At 33.6% G+C, this 26,733-nt stretch overlaps 2 protein-coding genes across 4 annotated transcripts in view; one reads left to right on the top strand and one right to left on the bottom strand.

Annotated features, from left to right (window-relative positions):
- The window catches only part of IFT74 (intraflagellar transport 74), an 85,876-nt gene that overhangs the window by 11,526 nt on the left and 47,617 nt on the right, over positions 1 to 26,733 (top strand). For all 3 annotated transcript variants that reach the window (XM_060100880.1, XM_060100882.1, XM_060100881.1), the window contains 6 exons: positions 1,189 to 1,287; positions 1,454 to 1,514; positions 3,874 to 3,933; positions 5,187 to 5,248; positions 20,971 to 21,109; positions 22,527 to 22,589. In XM_060100880.1, the coding sequence (XP_059956863.1) occupies positions 1,189 to 1,287; positions 1,454 to 1,514; positions 3,874 to 3,933; positions 5,187 to 5,248; positions 20,971 to 21,109; positions 22,527 to 22,589 (484 nt within the window). The remainder of the gene's footprint in view (positions 1 to 1,188; positions 1,288 to 1,453; positions 1,515 to 3,873; positions 3,934 to 5,186; positions 5,249 to 20,970; positions 21,110 to 22,526; positions 22,590 to 26,733) is intronic.
- Positions 10,285 to 13,576, bottom strand: LRRC19 (leucine rich repeat containing 19). The gene is made up of 4 exons (XM_060102661.1): positions 13,496 to 13,576; positions 11,975 to 12,488; positions 11,136 to 11,324; positions 10,285 to 10,613 (listed from the first exon to the last, which is right to left on the bottom strand). The coding sequence occupies exons 1-4, from the start codon at positions 13,574 to 13,576 to the stop codon at positions 10,285 to 10,287; spliced, it is 1,113 nt and encodes a 370-aa protein (XP_059958644.1).

Raw genomic sequence — 26,733 nt, 5'->3', positions numbered from 1 at the left:
TATTTATTCTGAAATATATTATTCATACATATATGTATTAATGATAAAATATATATGCTTATTTATAATATATTTAGTACAGAGTTTTAAGTAAGTATGTATTTGGTCAGTTGCTATAAATGTGGCCTAATTTTAATTAATTCATAAGCTTTGTTATATATCTGTAAGTATGCAGCTCTAAATTAAGAACTCTTTTCCCTTTCTATACCTACCTTTTTCTCTGCTCAGGTGTCCTACTTTCTTATATCCATTTTTCCATTACACTTTGTTTTCTTGTTGGCTCATCCTCTATATCTTCTTTATCTCTGACTTGCATTCCATTTAATGCATCCTTCTATCTTGTCCTGAAAGCTCTGTTTTCTTTCTTAGTCCTTCTTAATTCTTTTGTTGTTCAATTACCTGAATCCTTTTGATTCTCAAACGCCAGAAGGCAATAGGAGAAGGGTAGGTTTTCTCCATCTGTCCTCAAAGTTGACATCAGTAAGAAAGATAGTGAGGCCATCAGTTGAATAGCATCTTTTGATATCCAGCCACTTTTCAATCAAAAGAAGGGAAGGTGATAGAGCTGTTTCTCATCATTGCATTGCCTCTCCTCTCCAGGATTTGTGCTTCTGTATTAAAAAATTGTTTTACCTATTTGTGTAGTTGACTGTAGAGCAGTGGTTCTCAGTTGGCAGTGATTTTGCCCCCCAAGGAACATTTGGCAATTTTTAGACACAGTTTTAGTTGTCATAATTAGGTTTGGGGGGTGTGCCACTGGCATCCAGACCAGAGATGCTGTTAAACATCCTACAGTGCACAGAATACCACCCCCCTACCAAAGTATTATTCAAAGACCTAAAATGTCAGTAGTGCTGCTCTTGAGAAACCCTGTCCTAGAGGGTAGCAAGAGCTGTAAGGGTGACAATTAGGTATCTACTTCTGTCTCAGATTGTACCAGTTTGCCCAGGTTTCCATTCCAGTACTGTTTCATCTTTTTTAATAAATAGAGAACCTATATCAGTTTATCAGTTGGGATATACCTCCTTAATCAAATAAGCCACTTAAATTGTTTTTCTTTTTCTAGTGAAATTTCACAAAACCATTTATATTATTGTTACACATTTATGAAAAGTTTGTTTTGTTTAACTAGAGAGACTGTTTTCTGGATTGGAAGTATTACTGACTTTTTTATTTCTTTTCACTTAGAAGTAAAATAAGTGAACTTACAACAGAAATCAATAAACTTCAGAAAGAAATAGAAATGTACAATCAAGAGAATTCAGTATATTTGTCATATGAAAAGAGGTGAGTAATTTTGCAGTTAAAGTATGCAAGATATGTTTTTATTATGAGTAACATTTAATGTAGTATGTGTCAGGAGTTTAATACTGAATTTGTAGTTATACATAATATTCATAATGTTCATCTGCCTATTTATGTATTTATGAATGTTTTTATTTTATGTTTCCAGAGCTGAGACTTTAGCTGTTGAAATCAAAGAGTTTCAAGGACAACTAGCAGACTACAACATGGTATTTGTTCTTTTCTGAATTTCTTTTGAAAATTTTCATTGTTTTTTACCAGTTTAAAAAATGTTATTTTAAATACCAAATAATACATGAATACATGCATAGTGAGAAAGATTGAAACCATAGAAAGTGTAGATATTAAAGTTTCCCTTGGCTTTCTCCCTCCTTTCCCTCCCCAGAAATAATTTGGCTTAGCAGATTGATAAGTATTCTTCAAGCCTTTAAAAAAAAAAAAAAAGAATTTATCAATACTTAAATACAGAAACATGCACACATTTTTTCCCTAACAATGTTAAAATAATAATTTTTAAAGTAGATAAAATTTATTGAGTACTAGCAATGTCATTACTTTAAAAATGTTTTTGTCTTTCTATGGAGTGTTGTCTTCATGAAATTTTAAAAATTTAATTACTTAGTCCACAAATAACCTTCATCAGTATGTTTCATTCAAAATACAGTGTTTGCCTTCTGTCAAAATAGAGTATCTAACATAAACATAGTTTTGCTTCCTAATGTGGACTTCCAGAAGATGCTTCCTAATGTGGATTTACAAAAGAAATGATCCTGTTGGCAGTGTTGATTACTGCCTCAATCTTTGGGGTAATCTTGGCCCCATGAAAATTTCTAGTGGCAAAATTTTCTTCCTTCCTACTCTGTAGGTACTTTAGGCAGCAGTGGTCTCTGGACTTATTGAAAACTTTTATCTCACTTCTCCAACTAAAAGATAGTGTTACAGGGCTTCCCTGGTGGCGCAGTGGTTGGGAGTCCGCATGCCGATGCAGGGGACACAGGTTCGTGCCCCGGTCCGGGAAGATCCCACATGCCGCGGAGTGGCTGGGCCCGTGAGCCATGGCCGCTGAGCCTGCGCATCCGGAGCCTGTGCTCCGCAGTGGGAGAGGCCACAACAGTGAGAGGCCCGCGTACCGCCAAAAAAAAATAGTGTTACACAAAATAAGAAACATGCCACCATAATGGTTAGGTAAATTATGATACACCTACTTGATATTGTTACATTGTACTCATAAACAAAATTTCTCTGATTATAGTATATTGTAATTCTCACATTTGTTGGACTTTATAATCCATAATATTCTGTAAATGATGTTCTGTTCTAAATATGAGAAAAATTGTTTTTTGTTTTTTGGGGTTTTTTTTGTGGTACACGGGCCTCTCACTGTTGTGGCCTCTCCCGTTGCAGAGCACAGGCTCCAGACGTGCAGGCTCAGCAGCCATGGCTCACGGGACCAGCCGCTCCGTGGCATGTGGGATCGTCCCGGACCGGGGCACAAACCCATGTCCCCTGCATCAGCAGGCAGACTCTCAACCACTGTGCCACCAGGGAAGACCGAAAAATAGTTCTTTATAGAATATAAAAAGACATTAGATGAAGGGGATTTTTAGTTGTACTAGAATGCATTAGGTAAGTTACTTAATATAAAAATATTAATAACATGTAAAATATGCTGTTTGTAGGTTTTTCTCTGATACAGAGAAAGAAGTTAGTTAGCCAGGTATCTAACATATAGTAAGGTCTCAATAAATATTAGAGCTCATTAGCACTTATTATTCATACCACAAGTGAAAACGTGATATATAGTAATTTATATTACATTAGGAAAGCTTAGTCTTTTAAAATCAATTACATCCAAATAGTTTGCTTTTAGTAGCCTCCTGTTCAGATTCTGGCTCTACAACTTGCTAAATTTCTGTGTCTGCAAAATGTGGACAAAATATCTACTTCATAGAGTAATTGTGAAAATTAAGTGAAATAATACATCTAATAAGTTCAGAACAGGGTTTGGTACAAGGTAAATAGGTAAATATGTTTGCTATTCCTGTCATTGCCGAACTCTTTGAAGTAGGCTAACTAGTGTTCTGTTTGTGCCTTGCCCTGTTTTTTTTTAATTTTTTTTAAAATATTTAGAAGACCAAGAAAATCATTTTACATTTACACTGGTGTAAATTTGTAAATCCATTAACACTCCTCCCCCCTGAAAAGAAAAAAAAAAGAGAGAGAGTGAGAGATCTTCCCCCAGATTTTGTCTTCTCAACATCCTTCTTTATAAGCTCAGACATCTTTTCAGAGCAGACAAAACTCTTTGAGGTACCATCCGCAGGAAGAGTAGTTCATTACTGCCTACTTTTCCACCCTAAAGATGTAGTTTATTGATTGCCGTAATTCATAGTATATGCTTACTTAGATAGCTCAATATTTGTTTTTGTCTTAGAATGTAAAGTACTTGGAAGTATTAATACTTAAATGACTACTCATTAATTGTAAGATTGAATACCTATATTATGGATTACAGAGAAAATTTATGAAGACTAATATAATATGTTTTTTTTGTACTTTTGTTTTTAGTTGGTAGATAAACTTAATACCAATACTGAAATGGAAGAAGTAATGAATGATTTCAACATGGTAAGAAAATTTATAGGTATAAGCAATAGATCTACATTGCCTCCAAAACAAAGCATTTATATGTAGAAATAATTTGATAATACCTTATGTACCTTGGAGATAGGTATTACTCTGATCCTAAATACTACTGTTATAGTTGAGTTCCTTTAGTTGCTCTTTTAAAATTTCTTCCTGTTGGTTGGTTTTCCCAAGTGGATGCTTCAGTGTCTTTCTACAAGGCTGTGTTTGAACTGGTCTCTCACTAAGCATTAGTTAGGGAGTCCCGTCTACATATATATTATGTATATAATATACATAATATATATTATGTATATAAATTAATTTGTATATAAATTAGTATATATATATACTAATTGTATATAAATTAGTTTGCAATAATTCTGGTTTAATATTTGTGCAAATGGAGCTGAGTACTCAATGAAGAATTTTATTAGAAAGGGAGAAAATGAATAGTTACCATATGATGCCAGACATAATACTACTTTTGATTAGTAAATGAGAATTTATGTTCAGTGGTCTTGGGTTATTTGGTAGAAAACAGTAAAATGATAATTGCTAGCTTAATTGATTATAAGCATTTGGAAGAAAATAACATACAACTTATAGCATAGTTTATAATTTATGCAATCAAAGACTATTTTATAAAAGCATAGGATTTATAAAATGACTTTTCTAAATTGGGATTCTATTAATAAAAGCAATGATAATGTAGTGAAATTATTCTTAGCTTTAGAACACAGGAGAATTCCCAATTTAAAGACTGTATTTTTAATGCCAAATGTAAAAAAGTGAAATCTTTGTGTTTTTTTAGTCTTTTGAGATGGGTCCAAATTCTAGGCTGAATATGCACAGGTAGAGTCAACTAGGAGCACTCGGGTAAAATCGTAAATGATTTAAGAATACAACTTGCATTGGGTATAAATTTAACATATTACTAATCAACTATTGAACACTTAAAAAACTTGAAATTCTGTTTACATTAATGAAGTTTACATTAGATTACTTGACAGATCAGTAAACAATGAATATTTTTGGTGTGAGATTACAATGCCTGTGAAAAAGACCGTTTATTTGTATTTGGTGTTTGTAGTGGTTTGTTAAATGAAGCATACTGTATTTTTTAAAACTTTGCCTGTGGCATTATGATTATTATAATAATCTCTAATTGGTTCATAATCAAAACAACCTTTAAAGAGATAGTTTGGCCTAATGGTAATTTTTATCAATAACTTTTGTGTTAACTCTTTATTCAGCTTAAAGCTCAAAATGATCGAGAAACACAAAGTATGGATATTATATTTACTGAAAGACAAGCGTGAGTACAATCAATTTAGAAATCAAACAGATTTATAAGTGACTTGTATAAGGTAGTTTAACTTCTGAGCCATTTATTTCTTTACAATTTTGTTAATTGGTTTTCCCTGATGTATTTTTTATTTTAAAAAGTTGAATATTTGCAGTACAAATTGTATTGTTTATCTTGTCTTCATTCAGAGAAATAAAATTTCTACGTCTTGGAGTTTAAAATCTAAGATGGATAAGAACATCTTCATCTCTACCATTTGCAATTTTAACTTGAGCTCTTTTTTTTAAAAGATTTGTTTATTATTTATTTATTTATTTTTGGCTGTGTCAGGTCTTTTTTTTTTTTTAACATCTTTATTGGAGTATAATTGCTTTACGATGGTGTGTTAGTTTCTGCTTTATAACAAAGGGAATCAGCTGTACATATACATATCCCGATATCTCCTCCCTCTTGCGTCTCCCTCCCACACTCCCTATCCCACCCCTCTAGGTGGTCACAAAGCACCGAGCTGATCTCCCTGTGCTATGTGGCTGCTTCCCACTAGCTATCTATCTTACGTTTGGTAGTGTATATAAGTCCATGCCACTCTCACTTCATCCCAGCTTAACGCGTCGGGTCTTAGTTGCAACACGCGGGATTTTTGTTGAGGCATGCAGGATCTTTCATTGCGGCACACAGGCTCTTCATTGTGGCGCACAGTCTTCTCTGTAGTTGTGGCACGTGGGTTCCAGAGCACGTGGGCTCTCTAGTTTGCGACACGCGGGCTTTATTTGAGGCACGTGAGCTCAGTAGTTGTGGCACGCAGGCTTAGTTGCCCCGCGGCATGTGGGATCTTAGTTCCCCGACCAGAGATCTAACCCTCCCCCCCTGCATTATAAGATGGATTCTTTACCACTCGACCACAAGGGAAGTCCCTAACCTGAGCTTTTTAACTAATTTGAATTATGAGATTTAAGCCTCAGTCTAATGAAATGCACATTATTATTCAGTGGGCTATTTATATTATTTCATTATTCAATTATTAATTGATAATTAGTTGTTATATTAGTAATCTAATCATAGATGTAGATTATTTGTGCATCTTTATATATAACCTGGTTAAAGACCAAATACCAAGTAACTTTGAGTTTGGTTATAAGGTAAATGTGGCAGTGACGGTAATGCCTACAAAGTTAATAAATGGATGTAGTGTAGTTATCTTAGCCCTTTTGGGCCGCTATAACAAAATACCATAGATGTGGTTATTTATAAACAACAGGAATTTATTACTCACAGTTCTGGAGGCTGGGAAGTCCAAGATCAAGGCACCAGTATAGTCCTATTCTGGTGAAGGCCCTCTTGCTGGTTCATACCTAGCACCTTCTCAAGGTATCATCACATGGTGGAAGGGGCTAGGGAGCTCTGTGGGATCTCTTTTATAAGAGCACTAATCCCATTCATGAGGACTCTACCCTCATGACCTAATCACCTCCCAAAGGCCCCAACCTGCTAATACCATTACCTTTGGTGGTTAGGATTTCAACGTATGAATTTTGGAGGGACACAGATATTCAGACAACAGCATTAGTTAACATAATTATTCTTTATTGACTCTTTGACCTTAATTACTGTCTAAAGCAGTGCAAACAGAAGATGAGCTATTTTGTATATACTAATACTGCACACATTTTGTTCCATAAACTTATCAATATTAATTTCCTTGAGAGCAAGGATAATAATTAACCAAAATTATGTAACATCAAACATACTGTCATATTACCTCTGCATGTACAGTAAATATTTGATGAAGAATAGGATTTTAAATATAAGGATGAACTATTTGAAAGATAAGTGTAATTTTCTATTGATGAAAAACAAAGGAATCTCATTTTCCCCATCTATCATTTGATGCTACTGTAAAGTGCTATCTTTTTTTTTTTTTTTTTTTTGGCTACACTGGGTATTAGTTGCAGCATGCGGGATCTAGTTCCCTGACCAGGGATTGAACTCAGGCCCCCTACATTGGTAGCATGGAGTCTTAACCACTGGACCACCAGGGGAGTCCCTAAAGTGCTATCTTAAAATTTACAAATATACTGGAAGTCTCTTCCCTTTTACAAAGAAAATTCCGTATTCATGGTGACCAAACACTTACTTGAAAACTTCCTTTTTGTTGTTGTTGTTCTGGTTTTAGACCATTTAGCAAATATTTGTCATTTACTACATATAAAATACTTTCCTAAGTACCTAAAGAATAAGAAATAATAAGCTATAACCTGTTGAGGACCTTATATAGTTTAGAACATTTAGATCCTCATTTATTTCATCATTTATCTGCAAAGTTATATGATACCCAGGTCAGATTTATAAATATTATATGTACATGTTTTATAGATATTTTATCCAAAAAAATAACTCCCAGATTATAAATTTAAGAATTTCATAGGTTTTTATGTCTATTTGGTTCATTTGATTAAATAAAATGTTCTTAAAATAAGGTACTTTGTCCTGAAAATGTCAGCAGTTTCAAAACTTAATATTTGTAGTTTGTAACTAAGTCTGAGTGAAATAGGTTCTCCTGACCCTTTAAGAGGAAATTTAAATTAAAAACAAGTTATTTTTAGAAAGTTTATTTTTATATATCACAGGAGGATAGATTTATTTCATGTGTTAATCAGATAGCCAACATCTTAACACGAGACTTTACCTTGACTCTACACTCAAAGGGAGCAGGAAATGTCATACCTTGAGAAAGCAGGTATAAAAATCTTGTTTTTATTCTCTTCTCTTTTAGTACCACCATTTACTGTGGTATGAGACCATCTAGTTTATTATGGAACACCTATTTTTAATAAATTGGTTATAATATATAGCCTTAATATGTTACTATGATGCCTGTGGCTTTAATTCAGTTTCATGTGCCTGCTTGAACTAATGATTCTCTTCCAATTCTAATGTCTACACTTTTCTAGTTTGGTGTTAACTAAAATCATTTATCCTTTGAAAATATATGTAATTATTTTAAACCCATTTATTTTTCTTTGTTTAGTCAGATATCTACTGAATACCCAATATTTAATTATAAGAGGCTTTTGAATATAAGAGATGAAAGATAGTTTTTGCTCATTCATAATTATATTTCATTTTACTTCATTTCTCAAATATGAATATTTGCCTCAAATTAAGAAATGATATTTTGGTAAAATGATAGGTTATTTAGAAAAAGATGCCTTATATTTTTAAAGTTATCTCACTCTTATAATTGAGATTTAAAACTATAATGTATAATTTACATTATCTGTTAGGAAATATTACACGTAAAACATTTATATCTTTTATTGAAAACATGTTCCAATAAATACAAATACGCATTACGAATGAGTCAGTTCTTTTATTTCACAGGGTATATCATCCAAAACAGTTTTTATTTTCCTAAGTAGACATTTGAACTGAATTTACTATTGATATAACCTTAAAAATGACTATTTTTAGGATATAATGTACATCTACATTATTTTTAGTCTCTTTTTTCTAAGAAATTATCAGGTATGTACATGTGTTAAAAACTTTATGTTATAGAGAAATTTGAACATACCCCAAAATTAAATAGTGTATTATACTCCTATGCACCCATCTCCATCAACTTTTATCCAACCCTGCTCCATCCAGACCACTAGACACTGTTCCCTTCCCTGTATAATGATGAAGAAAATTTTAAACCCCTTATTATTTAATCCATAAATATATTTCAGTGTTTTAGAGATATTCCTTTCTCTAAAAGATATAAATACTGTATACTAAATTTCCTCACATATGGAAGGTAAAAATGATATTTTGTTACAGTTTTTAATGCCACTATTTGCATTAAGTTGTTAAAATCATGATTGTAGCCAATTGATTATAAAGAATTGGCAACTAATTCACTTTAGACTCTTCCTATAATAGTCTCAAGGCCAGTGTTCTTTGGACCATTATTGTCCTATGAGGTATTAGTAGCCATACATCATAGAAAAGGTTTTGTTGTCAAGGAAGTTTGGCAAATCCTTAATATTTTGCTCTTGAAGAGCAGAGAGCAGTTTAGTTTAGTAAAGCCTTGGGTAAGTCCTATAGTAAAAAAACTTGTTTGACTTTGTTTAAACCCAGTATTTCCTAGTAATTCTATAGTAGTTTGTCCATGTACCTTTTAATCCCCCACCCTGTAAATACTTCTGAATGTCTCTCTGGAAATTAATGTTCTAGAAGACAATTTGGGAAACATTGCTCTATCTACAGCATCCCAAAGAACTGACCACGGACCAACTGAAGATTCCTCAGCCACAGCACAGAATCATTTGAATAAAAATCTAAAGAGAGGCAGAAATAGGTATTTTAAAAAACAAGATTCATAGATGATTCCTACTTTGGAAGCCACCATATTATTCAATTGTGACAGTCATGCATTTTGATGACAGTCTTTCTTTGTAACGAAAATCAAGAGATTGTGCCTGGACATTGTACCTGTGCTTTAAATCGCTACTAAATTTTCAGAAATTTGTTGTGCCAATTCAGGAGACATTTTAAAAAATTTAAAAAACATTTTCCAATTCCATGAATTCATTCTATGGGCATAAAATCAACCTTAGTGTGTTGTCAGTTTAAACTATCGCTGTTCTTCACTTTGACTTGTGATAAAATTCCAAAATCTTTATTTCTTTACTGATTCCAATCAGTAAAACTTTAATGTGTATTGCATCACATATCTGACTAATATGAAAATCTGTCCATTTTAATTAATGAATAATTTACCTTAGGCCTTTTCCTACTGTTATGTATGGTCCCCTGAATACTGCTGAGAATAGTAATGCTAGTAGTATTTTAACTGTTAGCTAACAAGGGGTGGCAGTTACTGTATTTGGACCTACTTGCACAATGCCAATGAGAAGAGCATAATTTTATGATATTTATGTTTGTTGCAATTAATATGATGGTCTACTAGCTATAGTTCAGTATGTCATGTATCAAAATCTCTATGTCTAAACTGTGAGTGAGCTGTTAACATTTTTTAAAGAATCAAACATTGAAAGAAATTAATTTTTTTCACGTAATTCATGAGTATCTATGTATTTGTCTTCAATAAACCCATCATCATCTACCACAAATTGATGTAGTTGTTCAAATATTACTGTAGTTTCTTCGGAGCTTGTGTCTGGTATCTGTGAAGGAGGACTTGGATTTCTGGTAAAACTATCTTCATAGGTTTCTGCTTCATGCTCTTCCAGGCGATGATGATTGTAACTAAGCAGAAAATTATACCATACTGGACATTTGATAGCAATTGAAATGAGGAGTGAAGTCATCAGTACAGTGACCACAACACCGACAAGAAAAGCCCAGCTTTTTCCTTGAGATTCACGTTCTTAAATGGAATACCGAGAAAGAGAGGGTGGGGGTAGTTTTGTTAAATTGACAAAAATAAAATAATCATAATTACATGTCCTAATAACTCCCCAATATTGGTATTGGAAATAAATGTACATAATCTTCTTTAAGCAAAAGTTACTAAAACTGCCAAAAATAAAGATATTTCATAGTGTGGTGAAAGAATACCTTTTTTCAAAATATCTACCTGTCTTTGCAGGTATTGTTTATCCATTCACCTAGGAACATTATTGATTTATACCTGTTAAGAATTGTGACTTAACTAGTTAATACCAAGGCTCAGAGAAGTTAAATATCAATAATTTGCATAACGGCATTTGACTGATAACTAGCAGAGCCTACTTTAGAAACCCAGTGTTTTGTCAATCTTTTCTTGGGTGGAGGAATTGTTCTTTTACATTGTTTCTAGAAATTTAAAATACAAAAAAAAATGAGAACTATCTCAGTTTATTTGGCATGCTATCCTCAGCAATATTATTATTCAAAACCAGTACATTACCTGAATTTCTTGTTAAGTTGTTCAAACAACTATTAAATGTTGAATTGCTAATGGACTGAAAATGAATGTAAAGATCTTCAGTTGTAGATGAAGGAAATTTTGAGTAGCATTCAGCCTTGTAAGGTACTGTTTTGATATTGTAGCACTTCAGTATATCCGGATAGCTGCACATGGTGATGATCTCATTTTCTAGTAAATTAGAAAGAATAAGATTTATTATGGTTAATAAATTATTATGGTTAACATTTTATAATTTTTTATCTAGAATTTTTTGACATATTTATCTGTCGTCACTAAAGATATTATAAAAAAGAAACTGTTGTATTTGCCTAGCAACACGAGGGAAATGCCCATTTCTGTTTATGTTATAAATGTAGCTTAAGTGCAGTATCTGTTTATTGTTTAGTTTGTGTTAGTAAAGTAAAAATGTTATGATTTAGATTATGGTGAACATCTGGAACATGGCATGTAGTTTAGAAAGTAGGGCACCTGTTTTCACCTACTCTCTGACAAGATATCCTACGAAAAGGAAGTGCTTTTAAAAATTAGTCTTATATATTAGTCTTATATATATTAGTCTTATATATATGCAAACTTAGTATACAAAGTGACAGTTTCATCTCATATATATAGAACATTTAAGTTTCTTTTCTTCTTTTTTTCTGGAGAGGCAGAGGGAGAGCTTGTATTCAGCAATTGCTTTTCAGTGTTTCTTCTTGTTTCCCTTAAACAGGAATAGTTTCCTTTTCTTTTAGATATGAAACGAGACTTTTCTGGGGTAGAACAATCCAAAATCAATCACATTTTGGTTTTGACTAATTTAAATTATAATTGCTTACCTAGTGTCACATTCGATGTGTTCAACCAGTTTTGCAAATTCAGTAGACTACAAGAGCAGTTCCACGGATTTCCGTATAAAATTATGAATTCCAGATGAAACAGTTGTGGTACATCAAGATAGCTTATCAAATTGCCTTGCAGATTCAATAGTATCAGGCTTTTTAGAGGCACAAATATATCAGGATTCAGTTGAACTATTTTGTTTTGGCAGAGGTATAACTGTTTTAGTTTATCTAAGCCTGTAAAGGCACCCTGTTGAATTATGTGGATGGAGTTTCTACAGATATTTAAAATTTCTAGATTGGAGAGGTTACCAAAACTATTATTATGTAGGAGAATGACATTGTTCTCAATCAAATAGAGCTCAGTGAGTAAAAAGTATATCTGTAGAACTCTTGTATCTGTAACATTCAGAGTAATTTGGTTATAACTGAGGTCAAGTATAGTAACATTTTTATTGATATTTGCTGGAATCAAAGCATAATTCTTTGCAGTGAAATTACATTTGACTTCCTAAAAAGAAAATTAGAAATGCATTAATAAGGAAAAATGCTAGCAGAATTTCCCAAATTTTCATATGCAGGCAGTTAGATATTAGAAGGAAATACTTTTAGAAAAAAATCTACTATCTAATCTTTTTATGTTAAAATATGAAAAAGGTAAAGCAAATACTTTTTTTTATTGGGATGGAATGTTGAAGATTAAGGATTTCTGATATATATAATTGAGGAAAGAGATCCTAGTTTGTCATACAAGTATCTTCCAACTGTTATTAAATAGTCATTACAGAAAGAAAATATTGGTATATTGCCATTTATAGATGTGGAAGTAAATGGTAAATAATAATTTTCTTAACTTATTTAGTATTTCAGTGTGCAAGATTGACATTTATAATGAGAAAATAATGTAAAAATGTAATTTTTAAAAATCAGAGCTACCAGCACTGCATCTAAGACTATTAAATAATTAAGAAACAATATTCAATATATACCTCTATAGGGTTAACAGCTCAAAATTTGGTGTTTTAAAAGAAAATATCTTGTAACAGAAATTGAGCCATGTGTTGAATTTAAAGGGTCAGGCAACAGGAAGAAGTGCTTTCCTTATGTGGATATAAATCCAAAGAAACAGTTCTTGTTTTTGCAGTTGAAATGTCCCCCAATAATAATAATAATGTAACAGCAGCAATTTCCCTCATAAATACGTGTTTTTTTTTTAAAGTTTCCTACATTTTAAAGTGTGTTTTTTATGTCTTAACTAATCTCTGGTTTTGTAGTGAAATTTTACGTATTTCTCCTTTAGTCAACTTTTAAAGAACTCAGTTTTTTAAAAAATGAAGACTGCTTTTGTCAAATTAGAATCTGGCTCAGAGATCACATGTTTTGAATATACACAGCTAACTAAAGAGTTTGTTTTGATAGCTTGATTTTTTTCTTCTTTTATTGCCTTCAGTATTTTACTAAAGCTACACAAAGTGTACCTTTGAAAATATTTTCACTAGCTTGATTGTAAAAACTTACGATTTTAGACGTCTGGCTTTCGTCTGATAACAATAGCATGGAGAGTGGCCAAAACAAGATTGTGTTGCTTGTGATATTCATATTGCAAGCCTGACAGAAAAGAGAGTATTTATATCTCATTAGGAGACTAGAACATTAGAGATTTTTTAGGACATTTTGATTTCCTTTTTTCTCCTTTTAAATCTATTTTTTCTTAAAAAATATAAAATATGAAACAAGTAAATATCCCTTTACCCTCCCTGCACTCTAATCTTAAAAAACTGGAAAGCTCCTGGGGAGAATGAAAGACAGTAATTTTCAGGGTGTCTCTTTAGTTCCTAGATCTATTGAAAGGAACTTTAAAACAATTGAAGTGGTTGTACATTTTAAAATTTTAATATATGTGCACAAAAGAAAGTCCAGAGGATATATATTTATGTATAGATACACGTTTAAGTATATGCTTATATTGCTACTTCTTGATTTTTCAATTTTAGGCATTATCTATTGATATTATCCTTTGACTTAACACTTTGGGAGATGAGAGTCCTCAGCTTTCTTTCAAACACTCCCTACCTTCATCTTCAATGCATCAAATATATACTTACTGTTTCTTTACTTTCCAAGCATAGTCACTTGTAATTTTGGTTAGATGAGTACTCAGTGTTTATACTATCAGGAATGTATAAAGCTGTCAATGACTGAGCCCTGTTAACAGGATTATTCTTCTGTTCCTGCACACTTTTTTCCCTCTAATTAATTGTCCTGGTTTTCTTTTCATGTGCTTAGGGTTTTTTTTTTTTTCTCATTAATTTATACCCAAACTCTCCCTAGCAAATCTCTCAATAGTTTATGTATATTAGATAGTTTAATCTGTTTCATTTGCTTGAAGAAGTCTCTCCCAGAGCCCGCTGCCATGCTCTGATATAGATGAGCTGATCACTAGGCCCTCTACACAGCCCTTGACTTCCACTCTCCTTCCACCCTCATTGTAGAGACTCCCTTTTGCCCTTGTTACTGGATTCCTGTTTTCTAGAATGCCCTGTCTTGGATTACTGCCTTTTTTGCACGGAGCTTCCTGCAGGAACTTCCCGAGAAGGTCCATAGAAGAGAATTTTTTTAGACCGTGAAAGATATTTTGGCTAGAAATAGAACTCTAAGTAGGAAATAATTTTCCCTCAAAAGGTTGATGGCATTGCCCCATTGTCTTTTTATTTATTTATTTATTTATTTATTTATTTATTTATTTATGGCTGTGTTGGCTCTTCGTTTCTGTGCGAGGGCTTTCTCTAGTTGTGGCAAGTGGGGGCCACTCCTCATCGCGGTGCGCGGGCCTCTCACTATCGCGGCCTCTCTTGTTGCGGAGCACAGGCTCCAGACGCGCAGGCTTAGTAATTGTGGCTCACGGGGCTAGTTGCTCCGCGGCATGTGGGATCTTCCCAGACCAGGGCTCGAACCCGTGTCCCCTGCATTGGCAGGCAGATTCTCAACCACTGTGCCACCAGGGAAGCCCGCCCCATTGTCTTTGGGTTTCTAGTATAGTCGTCCCTCAGTATCAGCAGGGGTTTGGTTTCAGGAGTCCCTACAGATAACAGATCTGTAGATGTTCAAATCCCTTATATAAAGTGGTGCAATATAATGAATACAGTGGACCCTTCGTATCCACGGGTTTTACATCTGTGGATTCAACCAACCATGACTGTATTACTGTTAAGAACTGTGATGCTATGCCGTTCTAATTCTTTATCCTTTTATGTAACTTGCCATTTCTTAACACCGAAGCTTTTTCTTTGCTCTACAATATTATATAGTTAGAGTTGTACAGTATAGTGATTCACAATTTTTAAAGGTTATACTCCATTTATAGTTATTATAAAACATTGGCTATATTCTCTGAATTGTACAGTATAGCCTTAATATGGATATTCTGAAATTTCATGATCCTTTGTGCGAGTCTGTTTTCATTCATGAAACTGGGCAGTTGGTGGGCACTTTCAATCTGGAAACAATGGGAAATTTTCTGAATTATTTGATTGATGGTATTGATAATTTTCTTCCTCATTAAAAAAAAATCTCACTTGTCTTTCTAGAACCCCTTTAATTAGGTGTTGGATCTCCTGGTACAATTTTCTAATTTTTTATATTTACTCTTCCACATTTCATCTCTGTGTATTTTTTGCTCTGCTTTCTAGAACTTTATCGTCAAACTCTTCTGTTAAAGTTTTCTTTTTCCTGTCATCTTCTTAATTCTAAGCTCTTTTTGTTCTCTGAAAATTTCTTTTGTAGTATACTGTGGTATGAATATATTTTTTCCTTGTTTTTTCTTGTTGTATCTCTTGTTTTCTTTTTCCTTGAATAGCCTTTGTACCCTCAAGTTGTGCTTTTCCAGTTTATTTTTATAAGTATCCTTTATGTTGAGGTTTTCTTTTGAACTTTGTGTATCTGTTAATATTTGGTTTAGGACTTACATGTAAGAGTGGGAAACGAAAAAGCTGATGGGAAACTGTGCATCTGTGTGGTTCTTATTAACTTCGCTAATATTTTTTGACCACGCTGCATGGCCTTTGGGGTCTTAGTTCCCTGACCAGGGATCAAACCCGTGCCCCCTGCAGTGGAAGCATGGAGTCCTAACCACTGGACCACCAGGGAATTCCCAGTTCTTATTAACTTTAGATCTTACTGTAGAGTGACCTTAATGGACTGTTTTTTGGGGGAATCCCTAAATGTCATTATCTTTAGATTGTTTCTCTTGGGCTGCTTGGATTCCCCAAAATGACATTTTTAATCTACTGCCCGAAAAGGTGAGGCCAAGTAGCCAGCATTCTGAGAGCTCAGTGGTGGAAAAGGTGAGCTTATCTCAGTAATTAGTATGTAAACTTTAACTTACTCTTCCTGCTTTTGTCATAACGTCCCTGCAGTCACTTGTGCCTAGTGCCCAGATTCCGTTTGTTTTATTTTCCCCAGAGCAAAAAAACAAAAGCCTTATTTTTCTGCTTAGGTAGGAGAGGACCTTTACCTGTCTGGGCAGTGTCAGGGAGAAAGGCTTTCAACTATGTTTCAGCCCCTCCTTTTCTACTTCCAGAATATCTGGTACTGCCAATCTCTGGGCCATCTAGGGATTCTGCAGTGTAAATCAAGTGGCTTCTCAGCTTTCCCCACTGCTGGCTTGGGAGAATTTTGCTTTCCCAGTCAGTTTGCACTTAACTTTTAGCTTTCTAGTTTCTAGATTTTATTGCTGTTGTTTCCTCTTCCATTCTTTTTGTCGTGAGTTTATATACTTCAAATTACCTTTTATTTTCATTTAGTAGGGTTTTGGACAGAGTCAAAGTTAGTGGGTACATTCAACATGCCATGTTTAACTGGAAATTGCCATTTATTTCAGTAACTCCTCTTATAAATACTTTCCATTTAGTCATTTTATTCATGACCTTGATATTTCTTATTTTTATTCCTGTTTTCTTAAAGTCAACATTAGAAACTGCTGCATAAAGCAACTATTCTCCAATAAAAATTAATTTTAAAAAGATCTATTAAAAAATAAATAAATAGGGACTTCCCTGGCGGTCCAGTGGTTAAGGCTTCGCCTTCCAATGCAGGGGAGTGCAGGTTCAATCCCTGGTCAGGGTGCTAAGATTCCACATGCCTTGCGGCCAAAATACCAAAACAAAAAACAGAAGCAATATTGTAACAAATTCAATAAAGGCTTTAAAAAATGGTCCACAACAAAATAAATAAATAGGAAATAAATAAGAAACTGCTGCAAACAAATGATCTGTTTGAAATGATATGAATATGTCCTGATACTATCATCCTTAGTGGTTAAAATTTAGTCTTTTGAGCCTTCTTATAGCACTTGTTACAATTAGTTGCTTATGATTTTTTAGGAAAATTTATTCCACGAGAGCAGGAGGTAAGAAACTACTCGGTGAGCAAGATTCATTTCAAGTTACTAAAGTCTGTTGCTGCATTAGCAATGAGGAATTTATTGTTATGCCAGTACTGGTCTATTCTAGTTAACTTCCTCATTGCCTTCCATCTGATGATCTGTTTATGTTTATTCCTTTTCCACTTTCTTTCTTTACATGGCTAAATCAAAGTTTGAAGAAAAAGCCACTGTTCTCCTAGATTTTACAATTTGAATGTAGATCATAATAGAATCCCTTTTAGAGTCAGAAATGAATTCAAGCTATCACTTATTCCAGACCACTGCCTACAAAAGGGGATCCCTAACTCATATATAAAAGGTAGTTTCCCCATATTTAGTGATTTCTAGGAATAAGTACGCAACCTCCCCAGTGGCTTGTTTCAGTATTTCTCAGTGGTGTAGTGAAATTCTTCCTGATGTTTTTGTAGGATGCCCATGTGGGTAGGGCAGTGGTAAGGGAAAAGTGCTTCTTTTTTTTTTTCCCCAGAAATAAATAGGATAAGGATGAATAAAGGAAGCAGACAGGCTACAAAGAAAATTAACTAAAGAGTTTATGTGGGATAGAAGCAGCCGGAGAAGGTAATGGAGGTCAGGTGGGACTGTGAGACTTTGTGAAAATGGAGACAGAGGATTGTCTTGTATTTATTATCTTTATCATCTGCGTTATACTAATAATTGTCTTCTCCAGTATGCTAAAGTGAATAAAATCGTAAGGGTTAGAAAAGGAATCTTTTTTTTCCTTCTATTTGATAAATTTTAGAGTTAGAAACTATATATACTTAGAGCTTAAGGTAGATTCTGTACAAGAAAGCAGTCAACAGATCTAAACCATCATTAGGTCTAAAGCTATGAAATGCATTGATTGAGCCGCAAGGTCCATGGGGCTTTTCATATATTTGTACATGTTTTGAGAGGGGAAAGTTTGAAAGCCAGGGTAGATGGATGTTGACCATCACAACACTAAATAGACAAATCCTTAGACAGCAACATTTGCTAGTTTTATTGGTTATCTTGAAGACATCAGATTGGCAGAATAACAGCCGGTAGATTATGCAGAAATTGTTCTTGAGTCAGTTTACCCTATTTAAAAAGTCGATTTAAAAGGAAACGGTTATTATTGCCTTTTTCTCCCTTTGGATTTTTTTCTCAATTTGATATTTATTTTGAAATGATATGTGGGCTTGAGTTTAGTGATTAAAAAATAGAAAATAAATGGAATATAAGTTTTTTTTTAAAAACTATCTTACAAAATTAAGTGCCCTTTTATATAGCCTATAACCTATATTACAGAAAAAAAGATTTTCACAAAATGAAATGGTAGATATTGAAAAAGAAACAATGTTCTTCTTAGTGCAGTTTCAAGTACAAGTTTCTGAGAAGTTTTTGTTCATGTACTTTATATGACTATTATATACCATGAAATAAAAAGATACTGCAATTATTTTGGTTTTGTTAAATAAAATGTATATACTGTAATACAGTTTTGTCATTAAATATTTTAGATACTTATACCAGAACTCAGTGTATTTGGAGTAAGGTATTAATAATTCACAATTAACTTCTCTCTTGTAATTTTATAGAACTTTTCTTTCAAATTTAAAAACTTTTATAACGGAAACTATCAAGAAAAAACCTCTAAGTAGGATAGTCATTGCCCAGTTTCAACAATTATCACCTGGTAGTCAGTCTTTTTCATCTTACAAATTTGTTTTTAAGTTAATATCACTTCAGAATGCTCTGTGATTAACATATTTCAAAATAAAAAGATCTTATAAATTTGATTGGCTAGATGAAACCTTTTTTTTTCCAAAAGAAAAATAATTACTTTTTATTACATTATCAATTTATTTGGGAAAGATTTTTTGGCCATGTCCCAGGTTTATATTTCTAAGGTAGATCTTGTGAAAAATACAATCATATTTTCTTCTCTTTCATCACTTATTAGAGACAAAGATTTTTGTATAGACTTAACAAGTTTAAATATGATTTAAAAAAATTCAACAATAATCACCAAACATATAAGTATATAGGATCTTACCTTTCCTTTTTTCTTTTGTCTCTGAGACTGGTGTGTAAGGAATCTACTCTTTCTTCCACACCATTAAAAAAAAAAAGTATGTCATATGATTTTATTTCACTTTGTTTTAACCTTTGTACTGTGAACAGGTGGAAAAAAAAAAGAAACTAGACTTCCTTAGCAAAAGATTGACTAGAAGAATAATTTCTTAAAGTCATCTTTGACTTTTTATTGTAACAACTAAGGTGGCTTGCTTAACCTTTGTGATTCTTAATTACTCTTAAAAAATTTAAATATTAACAAATTTACTTTGTGAATTAAAGTATATAATATTGGGAATGCATAATTTGAAAGATACATTGCTAAAGTGATTTAAGTGTTGATCCTAAAGGTATTTTGTATTTTGAAAGATTCAAGTTGAAAAGATTCCACCAAGTTTTGTATTCCACTGAGTTTCAACTTTGTTGTTTACTCATTTTTATGACACCATCATTGATAGTTTTACTGCCAAGTTATAACAGGAGCAGACTGCTCAAAGCATCAAAAGACCCAACCCTTGGCCATTACATGGCCTTCAAAAAATCAGTTACCTTCCTTGTGCTTCCTTGTGTAACTTCCCCTCTGTAAAATGGAATACTTTACAACATTAGTTCCCATCTAACTGTAGTAGATATATCAGGCAAAAACAAGGTTAAGATTCACTGTTGGTAGTAAATAATCATGGAGTTCAGAATGAGTTAGATCTAACAAACTTCTCTGGGCTTCAGTATCCTTAATCTGTGAAACAAAGAGATTGAAATAGATGATCTTTTCTGTTTGGAATTTCTATGAGCGCGTATACCCGTATAAATTGTAACAGCAGCAGACATATTTTTTTATGCTATAGTAATTGAAGCTCAAAGTGAAGACATCACTTCCTGTTCAATAATGAGACAAAAATAAATAGAAATTCCAGGTTGTCTGTTTCATTATGTTCATCTTTTATTTGGTTATTATGAGATGGTGGTCTGTGTTTTGTTTTGTTATAAATTTATTTGTTTTTGGCTGCATTGGGTCTTCGTTGCTGCGCACGGGCTTTCTCTAGTTGCGGCGAGCGGGGGCTACTCTTTGTTGCGGTGAGCAGGCTTCTCATTGCAGTGGCTTCTTTTGTTGTGGAGCTTGGGCTCTAGGCATGCGGGCTTCAGTAGTTGTGGCACACGGGCTCAGTAGTTGTGGCTCGCGGGCTCTAGAGTGCAGGCTCAATAGTTGTGGTGCATGGGCTTGGTTGCTCTGCAGCATGTGGGATCTTCCTGGACCAGGGATTGAACCCGTGTACCCTGCATTGGCAGGCGGATTCTTACCACTGCACCACCAGGGAAGTCCCAGTAAGTCTGTGTTGATAGGGCCAAATTTTGTACAGGTCAAATAAAATTTTTGTGTACATCTATAAGGACTTTTAGATCACAAACTATGGTTAAATAACTTTTAAGTATCGTATTTAATTGAGACTGAGTAAAGTTAATTGATTTTTCCCCGCAATATTGTAAGAGGAATATTGTATACTTTTGATTTCAGGAAGGAAAAACAAATTAGAAGTGTAGAAGAAGAAACTGAACAGGAAAAACAGGCAGCAGAGGGCATTATCAAAAATATGCCTCCTGAAAAACAAGTCAAGTATATAGAAATGAAAACCATGAATGAGAAATTGTTGCAGGTAATACTAATTACTACTCTGTGCTGGGCATATAGCAGTCTTACTACTAAAAATGTGATCTGAAGGTGGACAGCATTGGCATCCCCTGAGAGCTTGACTAAACCTACTGATCAGAGTCTTCATTTTAACAAGATGATTCATAAGGACATTTGAATTTAGGAAGCACTGATCTAGAAAATTTTGTTTTCTTATGTTGCATAATGACCTAGCTTTTACTCTGTTATTCAGTTCTATGCATCATTCATTTTTGCAGGTCATAAAGATACATGAAACACTTGTTTTTTAATGAACTTTTAATGAAAACATTAAAAGTCCTCATACACCAGAGCCATATGGATATTTACTTTCTTTCCTTTTCTTCCTGCCTAATAAACAGCAAGTCATTTACTTGCTATGTCCTTAATTTGAACAGCTTTTGTCCCCTAATTATGGTGTTTAAATAAGAAATTTGGATGCCTGCTGAGGGATTATTGAGAATCCTCTCAACATTCAGTCATGGTGGTGACTCAGATTTGCAAGGTAGTGCCCTTTCATGTCCAGATATCCCTTGACCAGTTAACAGAGAATTAGTCCCCACAAATGCCAATAATGAATGTAGTTCTAGTTTCTCAGATAATCCTTTATTGACAATTTAATATAACTTTTTATTTTAGACAGAATTTATAGCATATAATGAAACATTGATGAAAGAATATTATAAAAATGCTAAAATATTATCAAAATATAGCTAATATCACACAGGGGTGTTTGAATGCGTCTGGTTGGCCCTTGAACAACTTGGGTGTTAGGCACACTGACCCCTGTGCAGTTTAAATCTGTGTATAATTTATAGTTGGCCCTCAGTATCGAAGGTTCCACATCCACGGATTCAACCACCCATGGATTGAGTAGTACTGTAGTACGTATTTCTTGAAAAAAATCCACATGTCAGTGGACCCATGCAGCTCAAACTTTTCTTATTCAGGGGTCAACTATAAACAGTTCAAGGGTCTTATCCCTAAGAGTGAGCCATATAAATGGCTACAGGTCTTGGCCTTAAAAGAAAATAGGGAAAAGATATGGAAACATGGTTAAAAAGACAAATAAAAATTATAACTTTAAACAGTACCATCATTATTTTGAAGTCTTCTGATATTTGATATTCTCAGAATACAGTGATGATTCACTGTGAAAAGTTCTGGCTCCCTTTAAAAAGCTCATAAGTATTTTAAAAGGTAGATCTTGGCAAGGTTTTTAGTAATAATGAAATAAATTGGCAAAAATAGAAATAATGAATGTTAATAAATTCTAGTCAGATTTTAAGATATGGGTTGAAAACATTTACAAAATTTACTTTGTCACATCTGTATTTGAAATGTTGAGAAAGAAATTATTCTTAATGTAATTTGCATATATATTTGCTTTTTTTCCTTCTTAGGAATTAGATACACTTCAGCAACAGCTAGATTCACTGAACATGAAAAAAGAGAGCTTGGAATCTGTAAGTAAAAATCAAGTAAAAGTTTTCATATTACTCACCTACAAAAGAAAATTCAGTTAAATATATTAATGGAACTCATTCAGGTACATATTTATTTAGTAGTTTACTAATAGGAATGTAATAATTTTTTTCCTATTCAGGACTGCAAATATCTTAGTTTAGTAAGAAAGCAGATTCAGTTATTGAGTACCTACCCTGTACAAAAATCATTCTGCCTTGCCGAGGCACACAAAATCTAATGGTAATTTAAAACTACCAATGGCATTTTTCACAGAACTAGAACAAAAAACTTCACAATGTATGGAAACACAAAAGACTCCGAATAGCCAAAGCAATTTTGAGAAAGAAAAATGGAGCTGGAGGAATCAGGCTCCCTGACTTCAGACTATACTACAAAGCTGCAGTAATCAAGACAGTATGGTACTGGCACAAAAACAGAAATATAGATCAATGGAACAGGATAGAAAGCCCAGAGATAAATCCATGCGCATATGGTCACCTTATCTTTGATAAAGGAGGCAAGAATATAAAATGGAGAAAAGACATCCTCTTCAGTAAGTGGTGCTGGGAAAACTGGACAGCTACATGCAAAAGAATGAAATTAGAACACTTCCTAACACCATACACAAAGATAAACTCAAATGGATTAAAGACCTAAATGTAAGGCCAGCCAGACAGTATAAAACTCTTAGAGGAAAACATAGGCAGAACACTCTATGACATAAATCACAGCAAAATCCTTTTTGACCCACCTCCTAGAGAAATGGAAAAAATAAATAAATAAATAAACAAATGGGACCTAATGAAACTTCAAAGCTTTTGCACAGCAAAGGAAACCATAAACAAGAAGAAAAGACAACCCTCAGAATGGGAGAAAATATTTGCAAGTGAAGCAACTAACAAAGGATTAATCTCCAAACTATACAAGCAGCTCATGCAGCTCAATATCAAAAAAACAAACAACTCAATCCAAAAATGGGCAGAAGACCTAAACAGACATTTCTCCAAAGAAGATATACAGATTGCCGACAAACACATGAAAGGATGCTCAACATCACTAATCATTAGAGAAATGCAAATAAAAACTGCAGTGAGGTATCACCTCACACTGGTCAGAATGGCCATCATCAAAAAACCTACAAACAGTATATGCTGGAGAGGGTATGGAGAAAAGGACACCCTCTTGCACTGTTGGTGGGAATGTAAATTGATACAGCCACTATGGAGAACAGTATGGAGGTTCCTTAAAAAACAAAAAATAGAACTACCATATGACCCAGCAATCCCACTACTGGGCGTATACCCTGAGAAAACCATAATTCAAAAAGAGACATGTAGCACAATGTTCACTGTAGCACTATTTACAATAGCCACGTTATGGAAGCAACCTAAGTGTCCATTGACAGACTAATGGATAAAGAAGATGTGGCACATATATACAATAGAATATTGCTCAGCCATAAAAAGAAATGAAATTGAGTTATTTGCAGTGAGGTGGATGGACCTAGAGTCTGTCATACAGAGTGAAGTAAGTCAGAAAGAGAAAAACAAATACCGTATGCTAACACATATATATGGAATCTAAAAAAAAAAAAAAGGTTCTGATGAACCTAGGGGCAGGACAGGAATAAAGACGCAGACTAGAGAATGGACTTGAGGACACAAGGAGGGGGAAGGGTAAGTTGGGGTGAAGTGAGAGAGTAGCACTGGCATATATACACTACCAAATGTAAAACAGATAGCTAGTGGAAAGCAGCCGCATAGCACAGGGAGATCAGCTCCGTGCTTTGTGACCACCTAGAGGGGTGGGATAGGGAGAGTGGGAGGGAGACGCAAGAGGGAGGTGATATGGGGATATATATATATACATATAGCTGATTCACTTTGCTATATAGCAGAAACTAACAACATTGTAAAGCAATTATACTCCAATAAAGATGTTAAGAAAAAAAACATACGATCAAGAGACTAAAAACAAATGAAGAGGGAGAAGTCAGTTCATTACTTTAAAGATGTAAAAGCTTGCGTTTGTTTTATTATTTGTTTATTTAAAGCGTTTTTAAATTCACAAAACATGTTTTTTATTAAAAAGTTAAATAAGATGAAAGTAAAAATGCCTATTTCTTTTCCCCTTTCCAGACAGAACTGCTCTCACATTTATTGAGTGATTACTATGTGCTTTTTTTGAGCTCTTTACATATGTCACCAGCATTGTCATTTTATCTTCACAGCAATCCTGTAATCCTACCTTCATTTTACTGTTGAGAAAAACCTTAAGTGGGATGTACACTGGATATGCTGTCTGCAGCTTTTTCTTTTTTAACGTAACATTCTCTCTTGAATGTCTGTTCATGTCAGCTCTTAAGATATCTTTTTCATTTTTTGAAATTACTGCATTGTATTACATTGTATGACTATATATAGCACAGCCTTGTAGATGACTAGGTTGTTTATATTGATAGTTTTTTGAGATTATAAGACAGTGCTGTAGTGAAAACACACATTTTATGCAAAGTTACTACAAGTGTATCTTAAGATAAATTTCTTGCATTGGGTCAGAAGGTACAAACTTCTAAAACGTTGTAACATTGCCAAATTGCCTTCCAAAAAAGTTCCATTTTCTACTCCTAATCTCAATGTATGAGAATGCCTATTTCCCCCGTCTCATTAACAGCTGCGTTATCCATCCACCTTTTACATTTTTACTAGTTTAATAGTTTAAAATTAGTATCTTGTTTTAATTTTCATTTATTTATACAAAAAGTTGAGTATCTCTTTATATATTTGTTGGCCAATGTATTCTTTTTCTGCAAACTACCTTCCCACTGTCTGTACATCAAATCTTGCCTGCCTTTCTTGATTTCCTATGTATTCAGGTAGCTATAACGATGATAGAATTAGTAACAATTGTAAATTGACATGATTGCTTTCACCTAGCTTGCAAAAGAAATAAACCATGAGTATTTTGTAATCATTCTTTTGGAAATTTGCTATTGAAAAAACTAGTTTGCTTAAAAATATTAAGACGATTTTCAATATCCAGTTGTCTACATATGGGTACACAGAATTTTTATTTTCTTTGATCTCTCTGGTAATAAAAATATGCTTCAAGGAATAAGGACTGCATTTATATAGTATTAATACAGCCAGCTTTCAGAATTTCTCACTATCTTTTTTTAGGGTGTGTAGGAGAGAGTTAGGTCTTATTTCATTGGCAGATTTAGTTTCCACAGGAAGAGGTGTAGGGTATGACCTTGAAGTTAGTTTTTCTATTGATGCCACTCTACTTTGGCATTAGTACCTGTATGCCTAAAATTACATAAATTTAAAAAAATTTACAGTATTCTCAAATGAAGAAAATGTAGATCCTAATCTTGTTTAACTTTAGCTGGATTCCTTTGTGGGTCTTTTTAGTGGGGGGGAATATTTGTTCTTCAAGATAACATTATGTCAAATATCAATCAAGTAGTGTTTATTGCATATCTGCTGTATGCTCCCTACTGTGCTAAGTATTGCTGACTCAGTTCATAGGAGTGTGAAAAAAATCAGGTGAAAGATCAACATGAGCTTGAGTCTTCAGGAGTGGTTTTATCAAGATGCAATAATGAACATGTCTATAGGTGGTTAAGCAAAAGGGAAGGGGAAGGTGCTATGAAAAGGGATACATCAAAATGTCTGCATTTGTTCTATAGGTATTTTATTATCATGCCTTTTCACCTGAAGCTAATACATTACTTAAGCTGTGTATATAACCCTTTGCCTATGGACTTTCAAACATTTCCTCTTGTTCACTTTTTCCTTTTTTTAAGATTCCTTCTCTTTTGCTTTCAAAAAGGAGGAGGTCTCCCCTCTTAAAAATCTTGTTCATACTGTGGGCCTGGTTTCAGATATCATTAACTTTTTTTTTCATGATTAACTTTTATTTTTGTTAACTTAGAAAAATTATTTAGATATCAGATCATCAGTTTTCTCATCTGTGAAACAGAGATGATAGTACTATCTTACAGAGTTGCTTTGAGTGTTAGAGATAGTATATTAAAAATATTAAGTATAGTGCCTGGCACAGAATACGTGCTCAATAAATAACGACTTCAAATGTCATTTTCATCATCATAATCACCACTACCACCAACATCCCTAGCTC

Source organism: Mesoplodon densirostris, chromosome 6, assembly GCF_025265405.1.
Source record: "Mesoplodon densirostris isolate mMesDen1 chromosome 6, mMesDen1 primary haplotype, whole genome shotgun sequence".
Lineage (NCBI taxonomy): Eukaryota > Metazoa > Chordata > Mammalia > Artiodactyla > Ziphiidae > Mesoplodon > Mesoplodon densirostris.
This window is presented reverse-complemented; position numbering and strand designations above follow the sequence as displayed.

What these genes read in the sequence shown, in the direction of transcription:
- LRRC19 (XM_060102661.1), bottom strand. Translation starts at nt 13,576, where the DNA reads ATGAATATCACAAGCAACACAATCTTGTTTTGGCCACTCTCCATGCTA. An exon ending in CACATCGAATGTGACACTAG is followed by an intron (nt 11,325 to 11,974) that starts GTAAGCAATTAT and finishes CTAATTTACTAG; the next exon opens with AAAATGAGATCATCACCATG. An exon ending in CAACTTAACAAGAAATTCAG is followed by an intron (nt 10,614 to 11,135) that starts GTAATGTACTGG and finishes ATTCCATTTAAG; the next exon opens with AACGTGAATCTCAAGGAAAA.